General features: G+C 43.2%; 2 protein-coding genes across 9 annotated transcripts in view; both read right to left on the bottom strand.

Moving 5' to 3' along the window:
• Positions 1-12,449, bottom strand: part of LOC133390795 (V-type proton ATPase subunit S1-like) — a 65,621-nt gene extending 53,172 nt beyond the window's left edge. Inside the window, exon 1 of the mRNA XM_061640172.1 lies at positions 12,272-12,449. Coding sequence (XP_061496156.1) covers positions 12,272-12,384 — 113 coding nt within the window. The 5' untranslated portion in view covers positions 12,385-12,449. The remainder of the gene's footprint in view (positions 1-12,271) is intronic.
• A 7,415-nt stretch (positions 12,450-19,864) lies between these two features.
• Positions 19,865-23,279, bottom strand: part of IQUB (IQ motif and ubiquitin domain containing) — a 49,423-nt gene continuing 46,008 nt past the window's right edge. For 5 of the 8 annotated variants that reach the window (XM_061640149.1, XM_061640152.1, XM_061640151.1 and 2 more), the window contains exon 14: positions 19,866-22,151. In XM_061640149.1, coding sequence (XP_061496133.1) covers positions 21,984-22,151 — 168 coding nt within the window. In that variant the 3' untranslated portion in view covers positions 19,866-21,983. Of the gene's footprint in view, positions 22,152-23,279 lie in introns of all 8 variants that reach the window. The other 3 variants (XM_061640150.1, XM_061640154.1, XM_061640155.1) reach the window with 2 other exon arrangements.

A 23,279-nucleotide genomic window follows, 5' to 3' on the forward strand; every position in this document is an offset into this window, starting at 1 on the left:
TAATTTAATTAGTGGAACTTTGAGGGGAATCTGGGGGGGGGGTTAGGTCCACGGTATCGTTTTTGCCTTTGTTAAATCATCTAAGTGGTTCACATCAGAACAGAGAAATAAACAAACAAAGTCTAAAATGTAGAAACAGTTCTACAGCAAAACAAACACCCCTCTAATTTTCTTTTCAAAAAATTATGTGAAAATAGCACACATTTATGTGAAATAGATACTTACAGATGGATATTTTCAAGTGGTGTTTTTATGTTCTGCTATTTGTTTAAAAATAATATGTGAAACATGAATCAGAATTAATTAGATGTAACAAAAATAATAGATGACATTACATTTCAAAGAATATGTGGATATAAAAGTTTTGGAAAGCTAATCTTCATTGTTAAAATGCAGCTCATTTTATTTCCAATATCCTGCCTTTGATGGATTTGTGACCTGATTTAGAATCCTTTTCTAAGAACAGCTGGCTCGTTCTCAGAACTGTTTTGTACTTTTGTGAGGAATGGTGGAAACATGTATTGACACACTTCTACCTATCTCTTTTTGGTGTTGCTATTTCCAAGTCAGCCCTCCTTAACCTGGTGCCCTCTAAATCTTTTGGACCCTCCTGATGTCCTTTCTATTGCACACTCATGATGATATATGCCCAGTATGCTGTTGGGGCAGTCACATGTGATCCCACTTTCAATTCTGTTTACACCTGCAAACATTTTTGAGTCTTCACACTACTTCATTTCCAGTCCAGTGCATAACCCATAACTTTCTGCTGAAATCCCGTAACGTTTTATACCACAAATGGTCTGGTTTGGTTTTGCTCTGCTTTTGTTGCACAGTGCGCCCCTCTGGAAAGCCACAATGTGGGAGCATTGGGGAAGCATCACAGAACAAACTAAGACAGAATTAATCCACCACCCATGCACTAATTATTGTGTCAAGAACATGTTACAGAATACACCCACCATAAAACACCAGCCTGGATGAGCCTTACAATTTCCATCAGCTACAGTCAGTGTAGGCATAGACAGCAGGGGCGTATAATGCTGGTATAATGAGAACATAGCTGTACTGGCTGGGGCTGAAGGGAGTTGTAGTCCAAAATATCTGGTGGGCACCAGTTTGGAAAAGGCTTATCTAAGTAGTTGCACATTTGCTTTGGTTGGGTGCAAAGAAGAAAAAATGCCATTCCTATCATCCAGATAGCAGATGAATGGCAAGGAGATGGGGGCAGAAAATGAGACTCAGTATTGCCTGATTCAAGTCATCCCGAACATTTCCAACAGAATTATACTTGGAGCAACTTTGATCCCAGTTGGTGAGTTGGAAGATGGAAGAAACTGGGAAGCAAATAAATGACATCTTGATCAGCAATCACATCAATGTCCATAGAAGTGACTTGTGCACGTTGTTGGTTCTGATTTAATACACTCTTTACATTGACTTTACATTTTGTTCAGGAGCAACTTTCAAACTGCATGGCATTTTCTTGCAGCCTGGGGTTTATTGTTAAAATGCAGGTATTTCCTGCTTTTATTTTAGTGATAATCCTAATAATTTTTTTAAAATCCACCTTTTTTCACATGATCAGAGATAGATTTGGATCTATGGGGTTGCCTGCAGAATTAGGATTCAGATATAATTTGAGGCTTATATTTTTGTGATGCTAAATTATAATCCCTATCTACATGAATAAGAAATTCTGGACTACTTTAAACTCAGTGGTGTAGTGAAGGGGTGGTGCAGAGCAGTGCAGCTCCAGGACTACTACTTTTTTTTTAACAGCAGGAGCCATTAGGGTAATTGATGGACTTTGCTCTGTCAAATGAACAAGGTGATAATGAGGCTTTCAAGATTAGCATAGAGGAAATCAGAGAATGAGGAAAATGGTCAAGAAAAGGCTGGATACACCTCTCTTTCCTGCTTCACATCAGTGGTTTAAACAGTAACACTTCTTTGCAAGATTGTTTGCATTTCTCATTAAAAGCTATAGATTGCACAGCAGGTGGCTGAAGATCTTTTGTTAAAGCTGAATGTGCTTTATATGAGGAATTTCTGCAGTCAAAAGTAAGCACCACTGAGTGCAATGCTAATTTGCAGGTAAGCATGCATAAGATTGCAATCATGCAGCTTTTCATAAATTGAATTCTGTAGTAGGTAGTACTGCTCTTTGTGGTGATTATGGATCAACATATATTTTTGTACTCCTGCATTTCAAACACCACTGTTTAAAGTTTAAACTTGAAACCTACACCCTTAAAAAATTATTTTAGATGTTTGGACATATCACTGGTTTGGTTTCCCTCTGTGTGGGACTCTGAATTCTGCTGAAGATAGAAAGCTACCTTGCTGTTTACATGGATTGCTTGGTGAAAGATGAATGGTGAAAGATCAGGCAGGAAACCCTTAATGTGTCAGAACTCACTGACTTTATATCATTGCATTTCAACCTTTGATTCATCCCTTGAACACAGACACATCAGAGGACGGTGTAACTTTAGAGCACCGATCTGTTAAATCAGCCCCCACCTCATGTTTTGGTATAGTTTTCAACCAGGAGGGAGGAGAAGAATCCTTTCTTGCCTGGTCTCATATAAACAAACACCTCAATTAAAACAATTTCAGGATCCATTCAGCTGCTAGATACTGGCGGAAGATGTTCCTGTTGCTGACAGCAGCAGTAGAAACTACATAATTAAACTTAGTGACTGCTTTAGTGGAATTTCAAACAGGTACCGAAGCACCTAATTGAATGACATCACTGTGACAGCCCAATTCACTTCTAGCCAAATGCCACTTATTTGGAGCGGCAACCCAACAATGGTCTGATATGAAATGTCATCTTCAAATTTAGCACCTCTGATTCCTCGAAGAAAAGTCTTTTCCAGAAGCAATGCGATTGCTCACCTTGTTTGTATTCACTGGATCACTTCCATATGCCAAATAAAGCAGCCCACGTCTCCCTTTAAGCAGCAAGGGGGGAATATTGGGCCGAGCGGCATTGTCAACTTGGAGAAAATCAATTGTGAGCTTCTTTCATTCCCAATCTGGGCACAAAGCTGGCTGTCACTATGTAAACTGCCAGAGGTTTTCACTGATTGAACACTATGAATATTTCTACAGAATGGTCATGCGGCCTTCCTTACAATCACTCCCACCAACTCAGGCTAGCAAGCTAGTGGGTTTTTTTACAGCTGATCTTTCTGCTGATTCAGCAGAAGGTATAGGGACTGCATTGAGCATTTCTTAGAACCCTTATCCAATTGAAGAAATCTTTGTCAGTAGGGGTGTTAGTTGCTTAATTAACTGATTCGATTTGCATAGGTTTGCATATGGAAAAACGTGTTGTTTTTTAATGGCACACCACATGCATTTCAGCATATATCATCTCCAAAAAGCCATTCCCTCTTCTCCCTCATGTAGTGTAAAATGCCTGTTTGCAGGTACTCTCTGCTGTTTTGGTAAGGTACTTGTAAAAAATAAGTACAGCCACTTCCCTGTGGTCCCTAGGAGGGTGTTCCAGAGGCCATAGGATTTTGTGGATCATCCTGTCCATGGTGTTGGAAGTGGGGCAAGAGCAACTCCTGTTTTATTCTTTTGTTTAAGCTCCAGAGGGAAGATAGAGCTAGGGTCCTCCAGATGGATAGGCTTTGTTTACCTTTTACCTGTGATGCTCTGACTGACTTCCTTCTGTCAATAGACTGTGAGGTCTTTAGGAAAGCTTACCTGCCCCTCCTCCTTCTGCCCTTTCCATTCCTTTGTCCTCTGACTGTTCGGGAGAGAGGAGACATCCCTTTGTCTCTACTCTCTTCAAGCATGAGGCTAACTCCCGCACCTGGGCATTATGCCTCTAACTTAGATAGTTAGTTAGAACTAGGTATGCTTTTCTATCTACAATGTATTTCTATAAATAAAGTAGCTTTTCTTATTTTACTAAGTCTCCAGTCTCAGTGATGCTGATGCAGGGTAAAATTTATTTATTTATTTATTTATTAGATTTTTATACCGCCCGACTAGCAATAGCTCTCTGGGCGGTGAACAACAGAAATACAATAAAATCACACAGTATAATACAGCAAAACATATAAAAATAAAACAATCTAAAACAATTACAGCGAATTTAAAATTAAATGAACTTAAATTAAAATGCCTCAGAGAAGAGGAAGGTTTTAACTTGGCGCCGAAAGGATAACAATGTCGGCGCCAAGCACACCTCCTCGGGGAGACTGTTCCACAATTCGGGGGCCACCACTGAGAAGGCCCTAGATCTTGTCACCACCCTCCGGGCCTCCCTATGAGTCAGAACCCGGAGGAGGGCCTTCGTAGTAGACCATAGTGTACGGGCCGGTTCGTATCGGGAGAGGCGTTCCGACAAGTATTGTGGTCCCGCGCTGTATACGGCTTTATAGGTTAATACCAACACTTTGAATCTGGCCCAGAAGCATATTGGCAGCCAGTGCAGACAAGCCAGAACAGGTGTTATGTGCTCGGACCGCTTGGTCCTTGTTAACAATCTGGCTGCCGCATTTTGCATGAGCTGTAGCTTCCGAACTGTCTTCAAAGGTAGCCCTACGTAGAGCGCATTGCAGTAGTCCAAACACGAGGTTACCACAGCATGTACAACTGATGTAAGGTCCTCCTTACTCAGATAGGGATGTAGCTGGGCTACCAATCAAAGTTGGTAGAATGCATTCCGCGCCACCGAGGCTACTTGAGCCTCAAGTGAAAGGGAAGAGTCTAAGAAGACTCCCAGACAATGAACCTGCTCCTGTAGGGGGAGTGTAACCCCATCCAGGACAGGGTATATATCCACCATCCAATCAGAGAAACCATCCACCAACAGCATCTCAGTCTTGTCAGGATTGAGCCTCAGTTTGTTAGCTCTCATCCAGTCCATTGTCGCGGCCAGGCAACGGTTCAGCACATCGACAGCCTCACCTGAAGAGGATGAAAAGGAGAAGTAGAGTTGCGTGTCATCAGCATACTGATGACAATGCACTCCAAAACTCCTGATGACCGCACCTAACGGCTTCATGTAGATGTTAAAAAGCATGGGAGACAAGACCGACCCCTGCGGGACCCCACATTGGAGAACCCACGGTGTCGAGCAATGTTCCCCCAGCACTACCTTCTGGAGATGACCTGCCAAGTAGGAGCGGAACCACTGCCAAGCAGTACCTCCAACTCCCAACTCGGCGAGCCTCTCCAGAAGGATACCATGGTCGATGGTATCAAAAGCCGCTGAGAGATCAAGGAGAATCAACAGAGTTACACTCCCTCTGTCTCTCTCCCGACATAGGTCATCAAACAGGGTGACCAAGGCCGTCTCAGTGCCAAAACCAGGCCTAAAACCCGACTGAAATGGATCTAGATAATCGGTTTCATCCAATAGCGCCTGGAGCTGGCCAGCAACCACTCGTTCCAAGATCTTGCCCAGGAATGCTTGCCTGCTTTCCTAGGCAAACGCACGCACATGCTGGCACACTCGCATCTGCTGTTACTCTCTGCTGCTGTGGTGCTGCTTTTAAACGAAATTAAGCAACACAATTACACACAGCACAACACATGGGAGGAGAATGAATCCATCTTTGGAAGCCCTCTCCCAGGCAGCATGGAAAGGATCCCTCTGCCATTAGTTCTCTAAGCAAAGAAGGGACACTTGGGGTGGGGTGGGCAGATCATCAAAATGGGGGGGTATACAGCTGTGGAGCTGGCATACTTATTTTCCCTCCCACTGGAAGGGGAAAAACATTTTTAAAAACCTCTGATGAAAGGAGAAGGGAGGGAAAGGAAAATTAGCCCGGTAGAGCTGTGGATATGGCATTTCATCTGCCTTTGATTCTTCCTTGCCTGACCCTGGTTTGTGTGTATTTGTGTATGTATGTATTTATTAATTAAATTTATTAGTCTCCCATCTGTCTGGTTATCCAGCCACTCTGGGCAATTTTATTTATTTTATTTATTTATTTATTTATTAAATGTATTAGTCACCCGTCTGGCTGGCTGTCCAGCCACTCTGGGCGACGTACAAAATAAAAACATACAAATACATTAAAACATTAAAAATCTCAACAATAATAAAACCTAACCCACCCCAAAAGCCTGCCTGAAGAGCCAGGTCTTCAAGGCCCAGCGGAAGCTCATCATAGCATGGCGGAGATCATTTGGGAGGGAATTCCACAAAGTGGGGGCCACAATTGAAAAAGACCTCTCCCTAGTTCTCACCAGTCTAGCTGTTTTAACTGGTGGGATAGAGAGAAGGCCTTTTGAGGCTGATCCTGTTGAGCGGCATCCCTGATGATGTTGGAGGTGCTCCTTCAGATAGACTGGGCCGAAACCATATAGGGTTTTAAAGGTCAGAACCAACACCTTGAATTGGGCCCGGAAAACAACCGGTAACCAGTGCAACTCCTTCAGCACTGGAGTGATGTGATCTCACCGGCGGCTGCCTTTAATCAGGCAAGCTGCCGCATTCTGTACCAGTTGCAGCTTCCGGACCGTTTTCAAGGGTAACCCCACGTAGAGCGCATTACAGTAGTCTAGGCGACAGGAGACCAGGGCATGTACCACAGATGGGAGCAGATGGTTGGGAAGGTAGGGGCGCATCCTCCGTATCAGATGGAGTTGATACAGCGCTGCCCAGCTCACAGCCGAGACCTGAGCCTCCATGGACAGCTGGGAGTCAAGAATGACCCCCAGGCTGCGGACCTGGTCTTTCAGGGGCAATTGTACCCCATTGAGCATCAGGTCAACATCCCTCAGCTTCCTCTTGTCTCCCACAAACAATACCTTGGTTTTGTCAGAGTTCAGCTTTAGCTAATTCCTTCCCATCCAGCCACTCGCCGACTCTAGGCACTTGGACAGGGTTTCTACAGCCAACCTCAGTGAAGATTTAAATGAGAGACAGAGCTGCATGTCATCCGCATAGTGGTGACATTGCAGCCCAAATCTCCTGATGATAGCCCCCAGCGGCTTTATATAGATGTTGAACAGCATCGGGGAGAGGATGGAGCCCTGTGGTACCCCACAAATGAGAGGCCAAGGATCCGAAACCTCATCCCCCAACGCCACTCTCTGGTACCTTGTCCAGGAGGACAAGGAAGGTACATTCGCCCTTATCCAGCACCCTCCTCATATCATCCACCAAGGCGACCAAGGCCGTTTCAGTCCCATGTCCAGGCCTGAAGCCTGATTGAAATGGATTCAGATAATCCGCTTCCTCCAAGTGCGCTTGCAACTGCTTCGCCACCCCCCGCTCAACCGCCTTGCCCAGAAATGGTAGATTCGAGACTGGGTAAGTTGTTCAAATCTTGGGGATCCAAGGAGGGCTTCTTTAGAATTGATTTTATTACTGTCTCCTTGAGGGCTGATGACATTACTCCCAGGGATGTATTTACCACCCCCTTGATCCCCTCGCTCAGTCTATCCTTGCAGCTCATAATGAGCCACAACGGGCAAGGGTTCAGTGAGCAAGTGGTTGGCTTTAAGGTCGAAAGCACCTTGTCCACTTCATTAGACGGAGGAAGAAGCTGGAACCAATCCCAAACCACCAAGGTGCCACTGGCCAACTCTGGCTCGCTCACTATGTCCACAGCACACGGAATAGCACTCTTTATATGACCGATTTTATCCACAAAGTGCTTTGCAAATTCATCACAGGAGGTCTTAAAATGTTCCATCGGTTCCAGGCAACTGGACCAACCAGGCTCCAGACCACTTGGAACAGCCTCCTGGGACAGCACTCTGTGGAGCAATAGAGGCATAAAAATCCTTTTTTGCTGACCTTATCGCCACATGGTAGGCTGCCGCAGCCGCTTTAACCCATGTCCAATTGTCCTCAGAGCGAGATTTCCGCCACCGGCGCTCTAGCCGTCTCACCTCCCGCCTCAGAGTTCGCAGCGGTGGAGTATACCACAGCGCCATCTGAGCTCTGTTCAGGAGAGGGTGTTTCGGAGCCACCCGATCAAATGCCCCAGTGACTGCAGCATTCCACCCCTCCACCAGGATCTCAACTGAGTGCCCGTGTGCATGCTCCAAAAAATGCCCAAGCACATTCAGGAATCCATCTGGATCCATCAGACGCCTGGGGCAGACCATCCTAATGGGTCCTCCACCCCCACGGAGGGTTTGTGGCAATGAAAAGTCCACTCTCACCAAGTAGTGATCTGACCATGACAAGGGGGTGGTGGATGTACCTCCCATTTTCAGTTCACTCCCCTCGTCTCCTGAGACAAACACAAGGTCAAGTGCATGACCAGCTACATGAGTGGGCCCCATTGGAATAAGGTGCAGCTCCCAGGAAGCCATGGTTTCCATGAAGTCCCGAGGCGCCCCTGTGAGGATGGCCTCTGAATGTACACTGAAGTCCTCCAACACCAACAAGATTGGGGACTGCACACACACATCCGAGACCACCTCCAGCACCTCGGCCAGGGAGTCCATTGTGCAGCGGGGTGGACGGTACACGAGCAGAATCCCTAAACTGCCCTTCAGGCCCAACCTCCAGTACATGCAGTCGACAACCTTGGTCTCCCAGAGGGGGGGGGCTGGTGAGAACCAGGGACCCTCAATAGATAACCACCACTCCCCCTCCCCGACTACCAACCTTCGGCCGCTGTGCATACAGGAACCCAGCCGGACACATGGCCTTAAGAAGAAGCGCCGCGGCCTCATCCAGCTCTGCTTAGTTTGCTGCCCTGGGCTCCTTCTGGTTAGAAGGGAGGATATAAACTTAATAATAAAGAAAGAAATAGATCTGCTACCTGGTCAGCTAGGGGGACCTTCTTTGGAGGATCAAAAGATTTTGAATTAATGAACCAATAAATTGACTCAACTTCCAGCTCTAGTATTCACACTGTTAAATCCCAGAAATACAGAAAGGAGGATGGTAGAAGAAGCAGAGGCAAGCAGAAGGTCATCCACTGAGGAGGCCAGCAGTTGTGGGCAAGGAAAAGGAATCTTTCTTTCATTTTTTAAAAAAAGTTGATAGCTTGTATTTTGCAATAATCCACAAAGATCATATACATGAAGAATGACAATAAATTGAAAGCAGCATATGGCTATACATTCTCATGATATCATTCCAAAACATTAGGAAAAAAGCCAATTTTTTCATCAGCCCAGTAGATTTATGAACCTTTTTCGTTTCTGAAACGACCCTACAGCAGGCCTGCCAGGTGCTTGCCAGCCCTGCAGTCCCAGCAAGCAGCAAAAAGATGAAGCTTATCTTGCCCCTGGTGAGCTGCACTGCATGGCTAGAGAGCTGCAGTTGGCCAGAAAAGGTCATCGGCAGAGTAACCACGAGGCATAGATTTGCAGAAAACATCTAATTTATCTACATGGATGCAAAATGAGTAAGAATTACTATAAACTGAAACTGAATTACACTACAATTCACCATAGTGGGGAAGACTGTAAACGGATGACCTGTGTGCCTGCTCAGTCTGCTGTCCAGGTGCTCACTGTTGATGGGCAACTTGTTCTCCCTTCTTGTGGTTCACTATCTTTAAACCAGACTTGGACTGAACAGTCCTTCCAACAGAGCAGAGATGGGGAATGCATGGCACTCCAGGAGTTGCTGGACTACAACTCCCATCATCCCGACCATTGGCCATGCTGGCTCGGGCTGATGGAGCCCAACAGCATCTGGAGAGCCACAGGTTTCCTGCTCCTGAAATGGAAGATGCCTTCAACTAGAAGTATGGCACATGCCCATACTATGTGCAGAACTGCCTTATTGGCACAGAAACTAGGCATGAATTTATTGTGCTGGAGGAGCAAACAACATGAATCTCATGTCTCATCACAGGTCAGCCTACAAGAATCATCTCCTTCCTCAACAGAGCTTCTTGACACCTCTTCCACCTTGGTATATGAGATGCTTGAAAAACAGGCACTTCTACCCTACCACTCCCCCCTTCGCATCTGTTGCCAAACATCTCCTAGGCCAGGTTGTTGGGTTTTTAAACTTCAAAGTTCATGGCTTACCAACCACATTGGACTATAAACATAAACCAGTTTGAATATAGAATCCAGAATAAAGAAACTGCATGGAGCAAGTTTCTGGCTGCTTTTCAGAGAGGAGCCTGGCTTTATTACCTGCATGAACCAAGCTACTGTGGCTTTCTAATTCGATGCCACCTTATTTATACAGAGAAAGCTCCTGTTTCACCTGTTTATGGTGACAACAGGTGCAACTGATATCAGATAAGTACAAAGGGCAAAGGACACTTGAAAGCACTTTTGTTTTAAAAATGTTTAATATCCAATGTTATTTGGGAACAGATTATTATTCTTCCAAACTGGCTGTTTTATTTCAAGATCACAGAATGTTTAACTATGAATTGTTCCTAGTCTCTGAGGGAAGCAAACATGAAACATTGATTAGCCTGGGTCCTTATCTGCTTGTTGGTTCATGTAAGAGGGAGGGTGACTTCTGCCAGCTCTCCCTTTCATTTGTAGTCACCCCCTCACCATGCCTAGGGGGAATACACAGGGAAATGCAAAGGGAGAAAGGGGAGATCTCCATTCCACGAATTTGATATGTTTTCCATGCATGGAAGGAAATTTATTGGCTCCACGGTCAGAGGCAATATGCCAATGAATGCCAGCTGCTGGGAAGAAATCTCAGTGAGAATAGTGCTGCTTGCTGGCTTCCCACAGGCAGCTGGTTGGCCACTGTAAGGATAAGGATGCTGGACTAGGTGGGCCATTGGCCTGATCCAGCAGGCTCTTACTGTGTTCTTAAAGTGGAATCCAAGCCATTGTAGTAAAAGAGAGAGACCTTGCTGTTTTGATCTATGTCTGCTGTTAATGTGTGAGTACAAAAGCTATGAAAGCTTTTATAGTTTTATACTGGGGGTGGGGATGATCAAGTGTTAGACTGTGCTCAGCTATAGGTTAACTGAATATTCTTGGTCAAATCACTAGTTCTTATCCTCAGTTTCTTACCATAAATGAGGAAATAAACTTATTGCACAAGATAGTAGAACAGGGTGTATGTGTCGGATTATGGTTTAAAGTACATTTTGGGGAACCGAAATGTACTGTAAGAGCAAATTCTGCACCCTACATGGTGATGTTTGTTACTGACAAATCCATAGACAATTCCATGATCTCTTTGCGTCTATCATTTTCATTAAATGAACATGATAATAAAGACATTGGTATATTAGATGTAGGGTGTCCCCCCCCCAAAAAGCCTTTATTTGTAATTAACAAACTTTTGTCATTTTGATACCCTATATCCCAAGTTTTTGATTGTGCTATAGGATGACCAACAAAGAGATGGAACAGACTAGCTGAGCCAGCACAGTGTTCGGGATGAGGTTTAAAAGTAGCTATGGCATCAAGACCAAAGGAAACAAACATTTAGGATTTGGGGGGTTGTGGCTGTTTATTACACCTACATGACACCTTTGCAAATTGATGACACTCCCAGGCATTCTCCCATCCAGAAACACAGGACCAACTAGACAAAGATTTGCTTAGCTTTATTGACATTAAACACTGTATAGCTGACCATTTCTGGACTTGGCTCGCATTTGGGGTCCAAAGTAACAACAACAGTCTAAAAAGCAAAGCTCTTTAATTCTCAGGCATTGATTCATTTAAAACATATCTATCCAACCTTATCAGAGTGTTTAGTGAATGGATAAGAGTGGCAGCTTACAATAAAAAAACGCATCAGCATAACAATAGGAAAAACAGCTAGCAGGCAAAAACAATAACCAAAATTATCAAGGCTCAAGAATCAAACGTGCCATAATCCGCCAGAATAAAATTGTCTTAGACTATGGTATCTCAGCACCATCAGGAGGTGGGAGACAAACAGATCTCCTGAAGCATAGCATGGAGACTGTGTGCCATTACAGAACTCCTTGCCTGCATACCTACCAACCAAACTTTTGACGCTGGTGGGCCACAAAACAGTGCCAAGGATTTGAATGGGAAGAGCAGGCAGAGTCACACAGGAGTCACACATCCTTCAAATAGTCTGGTCTAAAACTGTTTAGGCTAGGGGAAGGGAACCTACCACCCTCTCCATGATGCTGGACTCCAACTCTCATCTTCTCTGACCACTGGCCATGCTGCCTGGGGCTGATGGGAGTTGGAATCCAACAACATCTGGAGGATCAAAGGTTCCCCACCCCTGGTTAAGCCTTTAAAAGGTAAGGACCAGCATTTTAAAATGAACTTGAAAATGGACTGATTTTGTACTGCACAAAATACACTGAGCCTCTAGAAACAGCCAAAGGTTATCAGAATGTCTCACCTGTGCGTTGACCAGAGCAGCATTGGCACATGATCCAAGGACAAAGCCCCTTGGCATAGCATGCTGATGAAGCAGAGCAGGTGCACCCATGAAACAGCACCACATCTTGCCATGATCTCGGCTGGAGTCGTGTGTGACTTGCCGCTTGAAAGGGAAACTACAGCTAGTTGGAAAGGAAGTGGTTTTTACATGACTGTTCTCACAGACTGCGTCTGGGCTGTTTTATGTCAACAGAGGTGGGATTGTTTTATGACAACAAGACATTCAAAGTCTAACCCGGGTGTGAACTGTGAAATCACTTTGAGGGCAAGAGAAAGTGTTATTTGACCTGTTTTCACATGCATTTTAGGACGCAGCAGCCTTTGAGTTAATTTAGTTCTAGCTGAAGTTAGTGGCTGTCTGTCACTATACTACAGTAGAGTTAGGTTAGGGGATTTCTGCTTACCCCTTCTGAATTTCCCATAGCTATGACTCAAGCAGTGGTGGCTGTTGGCCACAGGGACTGGTAGGGCAGAATGCAGGGAGGCCAACAGCAGGTGGAGCCAGAGGCAATGAGAGACAGAGCCAACTACTTCTAGTTTTGTCCCCATCCTCCTCCCTTTTGAGTTCTATAAGAGCAATACTCAACTAAGGAGGAAGCTGAAAGCCAGAGTTTGTAAGCCAAAGATCAGGCAAGTGGGGGCTGACTGAGGTTGGTGGGGCAGGGCCCCATTCACTTCAAAGGACCACCTTCAACTGGACTCAAGTTCTCTCTTGATACATCAACCAAAGGAGAAAACATAATGGCCATAACCCTGTATGAAGTTCCCAGCTATGGAAGAGGGACTCCTTGTTGACTTTCCCTTGCTAAATTGAGGGCAAATACATGCACTGGCTTCAAAATCCATACACCTGCAGGTCTGCAATGAAATGGTACAACTTATTTGTAGGTGATGTTGTATGTGATAAGAGTACATCTGAATCTCTTTCAAGGCCTGCATATGTATGGATTTTGATGCCAGTGCATGCACCTGCCCTCAGTTTGCAGGACAAATGTGCACTGCAACATGCATTTGCAGTGACTTTCACAGCAACCCTTTTTGGTTTCAGAAATTAAACTCCTCTCATTTCTAGTTTATTCTTGTATCCTTCACTTTGTTCTCTTTCACACATCCCCCAAAAGCTGATGTCACACATTTTGGATGTTGGCACGTTGCAACCGTGGCGTATGTTGGTACACTGCAGCTCCGGGGGGGGGAGGAAATAATAAGGCAGGAGCTTCTCAGCTACGCACGTGGAACTGGTTTAAGTAGCCTCTGCTAGTGAAGGAGGATGGGGAATGCAGTTTTCATCTCATGTCTATTTTTGTTTAGGTGTGAAAAAAAGTTTGAACCAAACAGGACACCTGTGCCTTGTATCAAAGAGATCAACATCAGGCTTATAGCAGAGGGAGAGATGGGGCAGTAGATCCTCTCCGTCGACTCTGATAAGACACCACGACTTTCAGTTCCTCCTCTCCTTGAACTCTTTCCATTCCAGCTAGCTGTTACAAGAACTCTCTAAGAACCTAGTGCCTGAGTTTGCTTTTTTCCTCCTCCATCCCAATCCCTTTTCCTTTTCTGTCGTGTCTTTTGGATTGTAAAGCTTAAGGGCAGGAACTGTTTTATTACTGATATTTATAAGCCGCTCTGGGAGCCCTTTTTTCATCTGAAAGGGCAAGTAAAAATACTTCAAACAAACAAACAAAGGCATAGGAATAACAATAAAGGCCACGTATGTGAGAAGAGCCAAAGTTACCCCATATTTCTGATACCATGTGATTGATAGACATAGGCTCGAGGCGAGCAAGACACGTACACAGTGAAATCTCCCCAGTGACTTCAGGTGTAGCAGAGCACCACATCCTGTTCTTTCAACTTATTTTATATAGCATTCTGTTATTAACCACAAAGTTTGTTCCAGTCTGTTTTAGCCTGCTTTGTCCTAGACAGTGTGCCTCTTTGGTTATGCAAAGTATATCTGCCATGCTTGTTTTGTACCATATAGCCTGTGTGGTTAGCATAGTGCTAAGTTCTTATCTATGCAAAGAACTGTCTCCATGGATACCATGTGACGTGTCTATGAGGCAGAGACCACTATGCAAAGTTTATAATGTAAAAGGTATAAAAGTGAATTGCCTCATCTCTTCGGGGCTGCAGTCTCATTTCAGAGACTGGGGTCTTAGTTCTGAACTAATCAACTGCTGCTACTTTACTCCCTGTTGAATGGCTGTTATTTGCAGTACCTAGAAAAAGATCCCAAAGGAAATATTTTCTCTTACAACACGTATTGGCAACCTTAATTATGACTGCTCCCTTTTGAATATTTCTTCCAAAGCAAGAACAGCCTGGAGGGGTCACTATCAGAAGCAGAGAATAGAATCCAATCTAATAAAGTTCTTAATATGTTCTACATGAGCCTTAACATAATAATGAATTTCAATAGTAGCACAAGTTCTTCAAAATTCTGTGCCTCAGGGTAATCTCTGCTTTGTTGTATTTTGTAGTTACCGGACAGAGCAAAGACAACATACCAAATCCATTTAATATATCCATGGTTTCACAAAAGTGCCTTTTATTTCCTCTCATAAAAACTGTTTTTTCTGTTTGCATGTGTATTGCAAAATCACTCACTCGTGAGAGCCTCAGCCACATCCTTTGATGCAGGGTCTTGCTGGTGCTGACTAAAAACCCTATCTTGGGAGTTCATGGCCACCCCTCTTTAGGGGTTCTGTCTCAACTTGCAGAGGCTAAAAAGTAGGGAGGAGCAGAGACAAGCAACTGTTGCTCTCGAGCTTTGCATGTGTTTGTCAGGCACACGGCTCTTTTAACAAAGCAGATGTGGGGACTCTTTGGCCCTCAGGATGTTGCTGAACAATAACTCCCATCATCCTGGGCCATTGGCCATGCCTGCTGGGGCTGATGGGAGTTGTAATTCAGCAACATCTGGAGGGCCAAAGGTTCCCCACACCTGTCACAAAGGCCTCTAGTGCAGGAAGCACTTCCTATAATGATATATAGCCAGGATTTTTTAGGGGGAAAAAACATGATGTAGAAGGAATTCTGATTTTTATATTCTCAGAAAGTCATATCTTAAGTTTATATGGTTTGCAGTGGTTGTTAAAATATATTGTCTGAAGTGTTGCTTCTGAAAGGGGAAGAAAATGCATTTAGATACTCTCCTAACAGTTTGAGAGAAGAGGCTGTAGTTTGCGGTTAGCATGTTTCCTGAGTCCATTGTCAGGGTAACACGGTACTAAAAAGAAGAACTGATTCACAAGAATGTTTTCTTAGGGGAAGCTACATATGTTAATTATATCTTGAGTGGGTTTGAAGTTTATCTTGAACTGTTTTTGTTTGCCTTATCCTGTATCTTATGAGATGTCAAAATATGGGCCAGAAAAGCTTAAAAGACCTTCCTCTTTCTTGGTATAGACGAAGATAGTTTAAGATGCATGGGCCAAAGCCTGCTCTTGGGGGAGGATACCAGGGTGGGGATTGGCACAGGAGAGTCACAAGGTCCAATGTATGTATGACGTATTGATTATTATAAAAAGCTGTGTATTACCTGGTGTTGGCAGAATGAAGTTCGAGAGAACTTCCTCTCCCACTGGCGCCACTGGCATATCTGTATTATTGATCAATAAACCTCTGTCCTTTGGAGCTCAGTCTCTGGTCTGGAAAGTTTTTCCTTCAACAATGAAGAAAAAGGATAACTTAGCCATCTTGCACATTTAATACAGTAAGCACAGCCACACCCCACACTCCTAGTGAAAGTTCTTAGAATGTCTTCCACCGCCACCTTTTCACAGGCCACTTCAATCTCCCTCCCCGCCTGCCCCCTCCATTGTTGAAGAAGACAAGGGAAAACATTTGCCAAGAACTAGTTGATATATACCATCCATGTAAGCAGTGGGCATCTGCTGAAACCTGTAAAAGTCTTTTCTCAGCAATGGGAACAAACCATTGAGAAGAGTGATTGTCATTAATTAATGACTACCTACTCCATGAGTGTATAGAATATATTAGACCTTTGCCATTGGCTTTATGTAACTTTCAACCCTGGGACTTGCCAATGAGAAAATTCATTTTGGAGCTATCCATTCCCAGTATTTTTTCAATGGGTCTTTTCTGTGGTGGTCTCCCAGTTGTGGAATGATCTCCCAAGGGAGGCTTGCTCAGTCCCAACTGGCACCAGGCAGAGATGTTTTTATTCTCCCAGACATTTGGTCAGCGCTAATCGTCTGGGTTTTGGTGTTCCTGTGTAGGTGGGGTGATTATTTTATGTCGCGGGGGGGGGGTTGGTGGATGAACAGCTTTTTGTGTATTTGTTTCATTTTGATGGATTTTTCTCATACAAAAATAAAACATAGACTACACTGTGGCACTGTATGTTCTAGGGTTTCTACTGTGGGGCAGAGACACACAGACACCAGCACTCCTGTAGGAGAATCCCGTTGAACTGTTCTTCTGTATCCACAGAGAAGCTATTCAAGTTGCCTTGGCCTTATGTCCCTTTCAGGAACTTCTTTCCATCACATCCTCCCAAGCCCCAGAGGTCCTGTGGCAGGTTCTAGAATTGAAACCCTCACTGTGTGCTAGTTCTCTTGCACTGCAATGCCTCTGCAGGGGCTTTGCTCTTCTGAGAAGGAATTAACACCCGCATGGCTAGTCTAGCCTCCTGGGCCTCCTCCTGTCCGCCCCCTTTCTCCAACACCTTAGGCAGCTCTGGCACCAAGATGTCCAACCAAGAGCTCTGGTAGGCCAGCCACTGCAGCACCTTGTACACAACCTCAGCTGAGTACATAACTAGAAGGTTGGCTTTCTTATTTACAGCTCTACCCACCCATCCACCCACCCTCTCTCTCTCCATTCATTTTCTGCCTCAATATTTCCTATCTGCAAATGGGCATTTTCTAGAACATCTTCTAAATACTTAAGTCCTTATTATGTTGCACAGATGTTTATTATACCAACATGTAGGCTCACCTGCTTGAGTTTTACTTCTTGCTTTGTTGCTTGCAACACTCTGAGTCTGGATTACATTAAGAATGAGCTGGCTTGGTATTGTGTGTGTGTTTGTTAGATTTATATCCTGCCCTTCCAAGTAGGAGCCCAGAGTGGTATGGATGTTTGGTGGCAGGGGACTTCTAACCACACATGGAATAGTTATACATCTTAGCCTGCAAATCTACAGATGGCCCAAAGGCTGGCTGAGAACCCTTTGGAATATGTGTAAGCACTTGTGTCGGCAAAGAGGATCTCAACCAGCCAGACAGCACCCTTGGACGAGCCCCTAGTATGGGTACAGAAAGATTGATGGTGGAAAGCCTGCTGAATACTCCCCCGGATGGGGGGGCAACCTTGGATCAGAAGCTTGACATGTGCTCCCCCAACATGTCCAAAAGCAGGGGTAAGACTCGTATCAGCCCTGGAGTGGGTATAGTTAATTTTCTTAGTTTCAATCAGAGGGGAATAAGGAAAAAAATGTGCAGGGGCAAGCAAGGGAAGAGACTGCTTTCTGCCCTCAGCAAGGCATAGGAACTGACAGTAGCTTTACTACGGATACCCCCATCCACCCCAACAGGATTATTTTGTTAGATGCTTGTTTTAACTGCTCCTTGATCTCTCGCTTTGACCTTGGGGTCCTACCCAGCTATCAGAATTTTGTCTTCCAGGTGTTGGCAATGCTGACCACAGCTTGTCAGTGTTCAGGTGTGGTGCACAAGCCAGACAATAGCTAAGGTAGTTCAGAATGATTTGGTTTTCAGTTCTTTTACAGATATTCTTAGTAGTATTGAAATCTATCCTCCAGCTGTAGAAGTGTCTACATTCCTGATGCAAGTTATTCTGTCTGTGAAAACCTGTCAACACCATATTCATGTGGTACAATGATAAATTTAGTTATCTAAATTTGGATAAAAGAGGTATTGCTGTAAAAAGGGGCAATTTATGGGTATCTGTTAACTGCATTTCTAAAGAGGTATTTTTGAGATGATGTACAATACAAAATATAGGCTCACCGATGAAGAAAAGCTTTTAGGGCAAAATGAAGGTGAATATTTGATCTGAGAGTCACCTTAAAATTATTTTCTTTTTAATAAACAAAATTTTAAAATGCTGGGTTGGGTCCAGACTAACTGAATCATGCGATAGTCCCACTGAAATCAATTAGAGTTAAATGTGGCATTACTAATTTGTTCAACTGAATTCAGTAGGACTGCAGCATGACAAACTCAAGATCCAGCAACTAAGTATTGACAATATAGGAATTCTGTACTTCAAACAGGTATCATCTTTCTTCTTCATTGGGCTAAATTTGGTAAGTATAGGTGCTAAACTGTATTTTATGGTAAAAGGTGATTGTAAAAACAATGTAGTTAGGACTCGCTCTAAGGCCTACACATTGCTCCTTTTAGGTGCTCAGTTGTATGCTGAACATTTGACAATTAAAATTCAGTCATCCATTGGCTTAGATAAAATCTGCAACCGATTGTATTCCTTACTCAACTTGAGGAAATTGCATTGGGAGTGCTTCAACCTGACTCTTAAGTCTTTCAGTAAAGTGCCCCATAAACCCTAGTTGCAGGCAATTGAGTAGCCTCAGCAGGTGGTCTCACAAGTTGCGCATTAAGACACTTCCAGCCAGTTCAAAAGGGCTCAGATGTGCACATTCACATTGATTCATACAAATAAAAGATCCTTATGCACACAAATCTTGTTTGTTGGAACTGGATGAAGACATGGAAAACTGTCATTCTCCACTTGCCTGTGGAAAATAATATTTTTGACATTGCAAATGCACAGCATTTCTCTCCATGTTAATTTCCCTGAGCAAGTCTTAAGATTTGATAGTGACATTATCCTCTGAGAGATTATTGATCACTAGGAGCTGCCGCTCCTGCTTGCTTCACTCGTCAACCAAGCCTCCACCCCACCCTACAGCACCCCAAGGCCTCCATCCACCCCCTCTGCCTGGTGCCTCTAGCCATCTCTTTATGCCATGCTGCCCTATATTACTCCCCCCACTGTCTTTGCTAGGTGCCTCTAGCCATCCCCCCACCCTCTTACTAACCCCACCCCACATGGGTTGCTAGAGGCCGTCACCCGTGCACACTGGCTTCTGAACCTTACCTTCTGCATGCAGGTCTCCAAACACCCCTCTGCCCCCTCCGTGGGTCTCCAAATCTTCATCCACTCCACATGTACCTGAAGGCCTTGCCGCCGCTCACTCCATCACCTGCCTGCTGTGCCTCTCGTCATCATTGCCGTCCCACTGCCACTGCCCCGCCTCCTCCTCATTGCCACCACTACAGCCAAGATTTGCCTCTCCCTCCCCTCCCGTAAGTGTACCCGTGAATGCTTCAGCGCCTGCACAAAAGTGTTCATGGGTAGTGTGATGCTTACAAAAATATAATATAGTAAAAAACGGTTGCACCACCCATTGATACAGGCCTAAACTTAAACAAAAAGATGAAAAACAGGGAACTGATGAGAACAAAAATGGAAATATCTCAAGCAGAAACCAGCAAATCCTGTGAAGTGTTTTGACAGTAACATTCATGTTTATATTATGTGCGTGTGTTGTATCTCAAAACTTCAGGCTCTTGACAGTCAACATAGTTACTTATTATACTGCAATACACAATGACCCAATCTTGTAGCATGCAAAGCCTTGCTTTTTAAATAAACATTTAATTTAGGTCAATTATGGTAAATACATTTCTGCAAAATGTTAGTTAACTCAAGATCTTTCAGGAAAAAAGAGCTACTACTCTGCATGGCACTCTCTTATGCAATATGAATTGGTGATGTGAACTAATTTTATCCAATTAACAGGATAGAAAGGATACTATGTATTTTTTCTAATGGGCTTCTATGGCAAATAGTTATCAAATATTGATGGTGGTAGGGTCATACAAACAGCTGTCCACAGTAAATGTGGTTAAGCGGAGTTTACTTCACAATGTCAAACCTTTGGCTCCTGCCATATAGATACTTCATTTAATCAGTCCAATTTTTAAAAGCAATATACAAGACACAATTCAGCTTCAGTGCTACGTATTCTCCTATGCCCTTGTTGGGTCTGAATCCCAATGGAAGACTAGTTTGATTTGATTTCATATATACGACCACACCTTTTCACTGAAATTTCTCAGGCAGAAATCACCAATTAGCAGTTTAGTATATATAGTATACAAAGGCAGACAGCCAACGTTTTTAAAGTTCTTGTTCTATGACTGATGGAAAGATTCATGGTACGTCCTGAGTAGATGTCAAAAAACGTTTATGTTCAATGGAACTCCTCTGATGTTTAGAAGAATTCATGTGCTCAGTTTTACTCCTAGAATAAATCTTAAGTGCTGATGCCTATTTATAGAATTGAAGAAGGTGATGATGATATTGAGATCAGGAATGCTGGAAGCAAACTTGGAAAGGGTGTTGTTCTTAAGTTGCCCCCAAATGAAACAGAAAATAAATCTTGAAATTTAATTAGATCAAGAAGTACTGCTTAACAGCTCTATAACAGATAGCTGAAATCTACATATTAGTGATAATGTTTTCACTTAGAAAGAGGCTTATTTCAGTTAGCTGTAGTTTTTTACTTAATACCCTATTGGTACCTGCATGCTGATCACTTTGAAAATATGTCATTTAGCAGCCAAGAGTATGCCAAGCAGCTAGTCCACAGCAAATACCTTGTACAAGTAGAGGTGTGATTACAATACCACTTCCAAGTTATTTAAAAAGTTACCCAGTAGTAAACCTCTGCCTTTTACAATGTAAATGATGTAAAAATAAATAAACACGGACCTGATCTCATAAATTCAGGCTACAAACAGCAAAAGGTTCCCTACTGAGGCCTGGCTCCAAAGAACTTCTCAGTTAATTCTTGAGAAATTGTTGGACTTGGTGTTTCTTGAACAGCAGCTCTATGCTGCATTGACAAATCTTTTGAAAGTGAGGAAAGTTTTAAAAGCAGTTTGTGACATAGTATGAAGCTGTTCCATGGGGGGGTGGGGAAGCTAGTCAAAATTCCACAAGGTAAAATTAGGCCTATGTAGTTCTTTGTATCTACCCGAATGTGTAGCAATTATTCTTCTCAGTAAGGTTTCTGAAAAATATTTGCCAAAGCTGACCCATGTAGTATCAGTATTCAATGTTGGGGAGCTGGTTTGGACAGAATGTGTGCACTTGGAAATAATGTTTATCATTATCAATGGTGCATGTGCTGCAGAGCAGATATAATATCCTCTGCAACTATCTTAATTCTACTTGGATTTTAGAAGTGATGCTTCCTTCAACTGAAAGGATGTAGAACAAGGGACAAGTTGAGTAATTGATATTTGTGCAAGAAACCAACTGAGATTATTGCCCTGCCCTTCCTAAGTAGGACAATGCAACCTTTTCCTGTTGAATAACAAAGTGAAGAGAATTTTTAACAAAAGGAGGGTTTTTTTAAAAAAAATAGACACTACATATGAAACAGGGTTAATTTTCAAAGATATAAATGCAGCGCAATGATAACTATTTGGAATCAGTTTGTTAATAAGACAGTTGCTTGCCAATGTGCAAATAAGACAGTAAAATGTTTCTGTCTCTTGAGATCAGACTGGTTCTTCAAGCAATAAATCAGTGCTGTGAATACTCATATACATCCTTAAAGCAGAGCAAGCTTGTAGATTCTTGAAGTGTTAGTTTGATGGACCTGCTGTTAAAGACTTTGTTACTAAAAGATCATCTGTGTTAGTCTGCTTGTCATCTTTATGCAGAGCTGCTGCCAGCTCTGGAAACTGAGAGAAATAGTTCCTTGCAAGGATATGCTTGTGCTTTATCTTATGAATAAACACCATCTCATAAGCCTGAAAGAAAGAAAAATAGCGTTATTAAATGAAATAAAATAAAATAATATACTTAATTAGATCTCTATTTTAATTCCTTATTATTTTGATCTCATGTCTATATTGCAGGCCTTAAGCTTTAATGAGTCATAAACTTTTTTTAAAAAACTACCGGGCACAATAATAATCTTGTTTTTAAACAAGATAGCTCTATATGTAAATTAAGAATTGCACAGTCACTCAAAATCAGCTAATGCAGAAGGAACAGTGATTACTTGGGGCAGTATTGAACCAATGAATCCCATCAGCACAAGAAATTCTGCTTGTGCAATGGGACTTCATCCCTCCCTGTGCACCTTCCTCAAATCTGCTTCAGAGGATTGGGGGAACCACTAGAACAGATTTAGAGGACACGGGGGGGGAGGAAGAGGGGGAGGACATTCAGTTGCGCAAGCAGAAATCCTTGCACTGAGGAAATGTAGTGCTACGTTGGATACATCCCAAGACACGGAAAAATGATTAATTCAGACTGCCATGTTAAAATACCCCACTAGGAAGTACACCCAACTAAACACAATGGAACTTACTTTTGACTAAACTGACTTAGGATTGAACTATTAGTGAATGATTTTTTTAAAATTAAAATTTAACTTAATCTCCATTTCAAAACCACTTGATAGATAATACATGTGCACTGAATATTCTCATGGCACTTTTAATGGGGGGGAGCGAGAGAGAGAGGGAAAAAAACTTTTAAGTAACTAAATAAAATAAAACACAAAACCTTTCAGAAATAACTTGCCAGAAGAATAAATTTGAGAACACTGGAGAAGGTATCAGAAATGATGAGATGTAAACAGAGATGAATAAGACATGCAAGAGATGTGAAAGTTTTACAGATTAGATTAGTTTTAAAACTCCCTAATATGATGTGAAATTACAGACACACTGGAATGAAAAGTAGTCCAAAAGCCATTAGAAGTGGGGAAGCTTTTTTAGCCCAAGGGCCGCGTTCCCTTCTGAGCAACCTTCCGGGGGCCACACGCCAGTGGTAGGTGAGGCCAGAGGCAAAAGTGGGTAGAACAATGAATGCACATTTTACCTTTGTACAGTTGACCAGTTTTAACACACCCACACAGAAACACAAAC

The sequence above is a fragment of the Rhineura floridana genome, chromosome 8, assembly GCF_030035675.1.
Source record: "Rhineura floridana isolate rRhiFlo1 chromosome 8, rRhiFlo1.hap2, whole genome shotgun sequence".
NCBI lineage: Eukaryota > Metazoa > Chordata > Lepidosauria > Squamata > Rhineuridae > Rhineura > Rhineura floridana.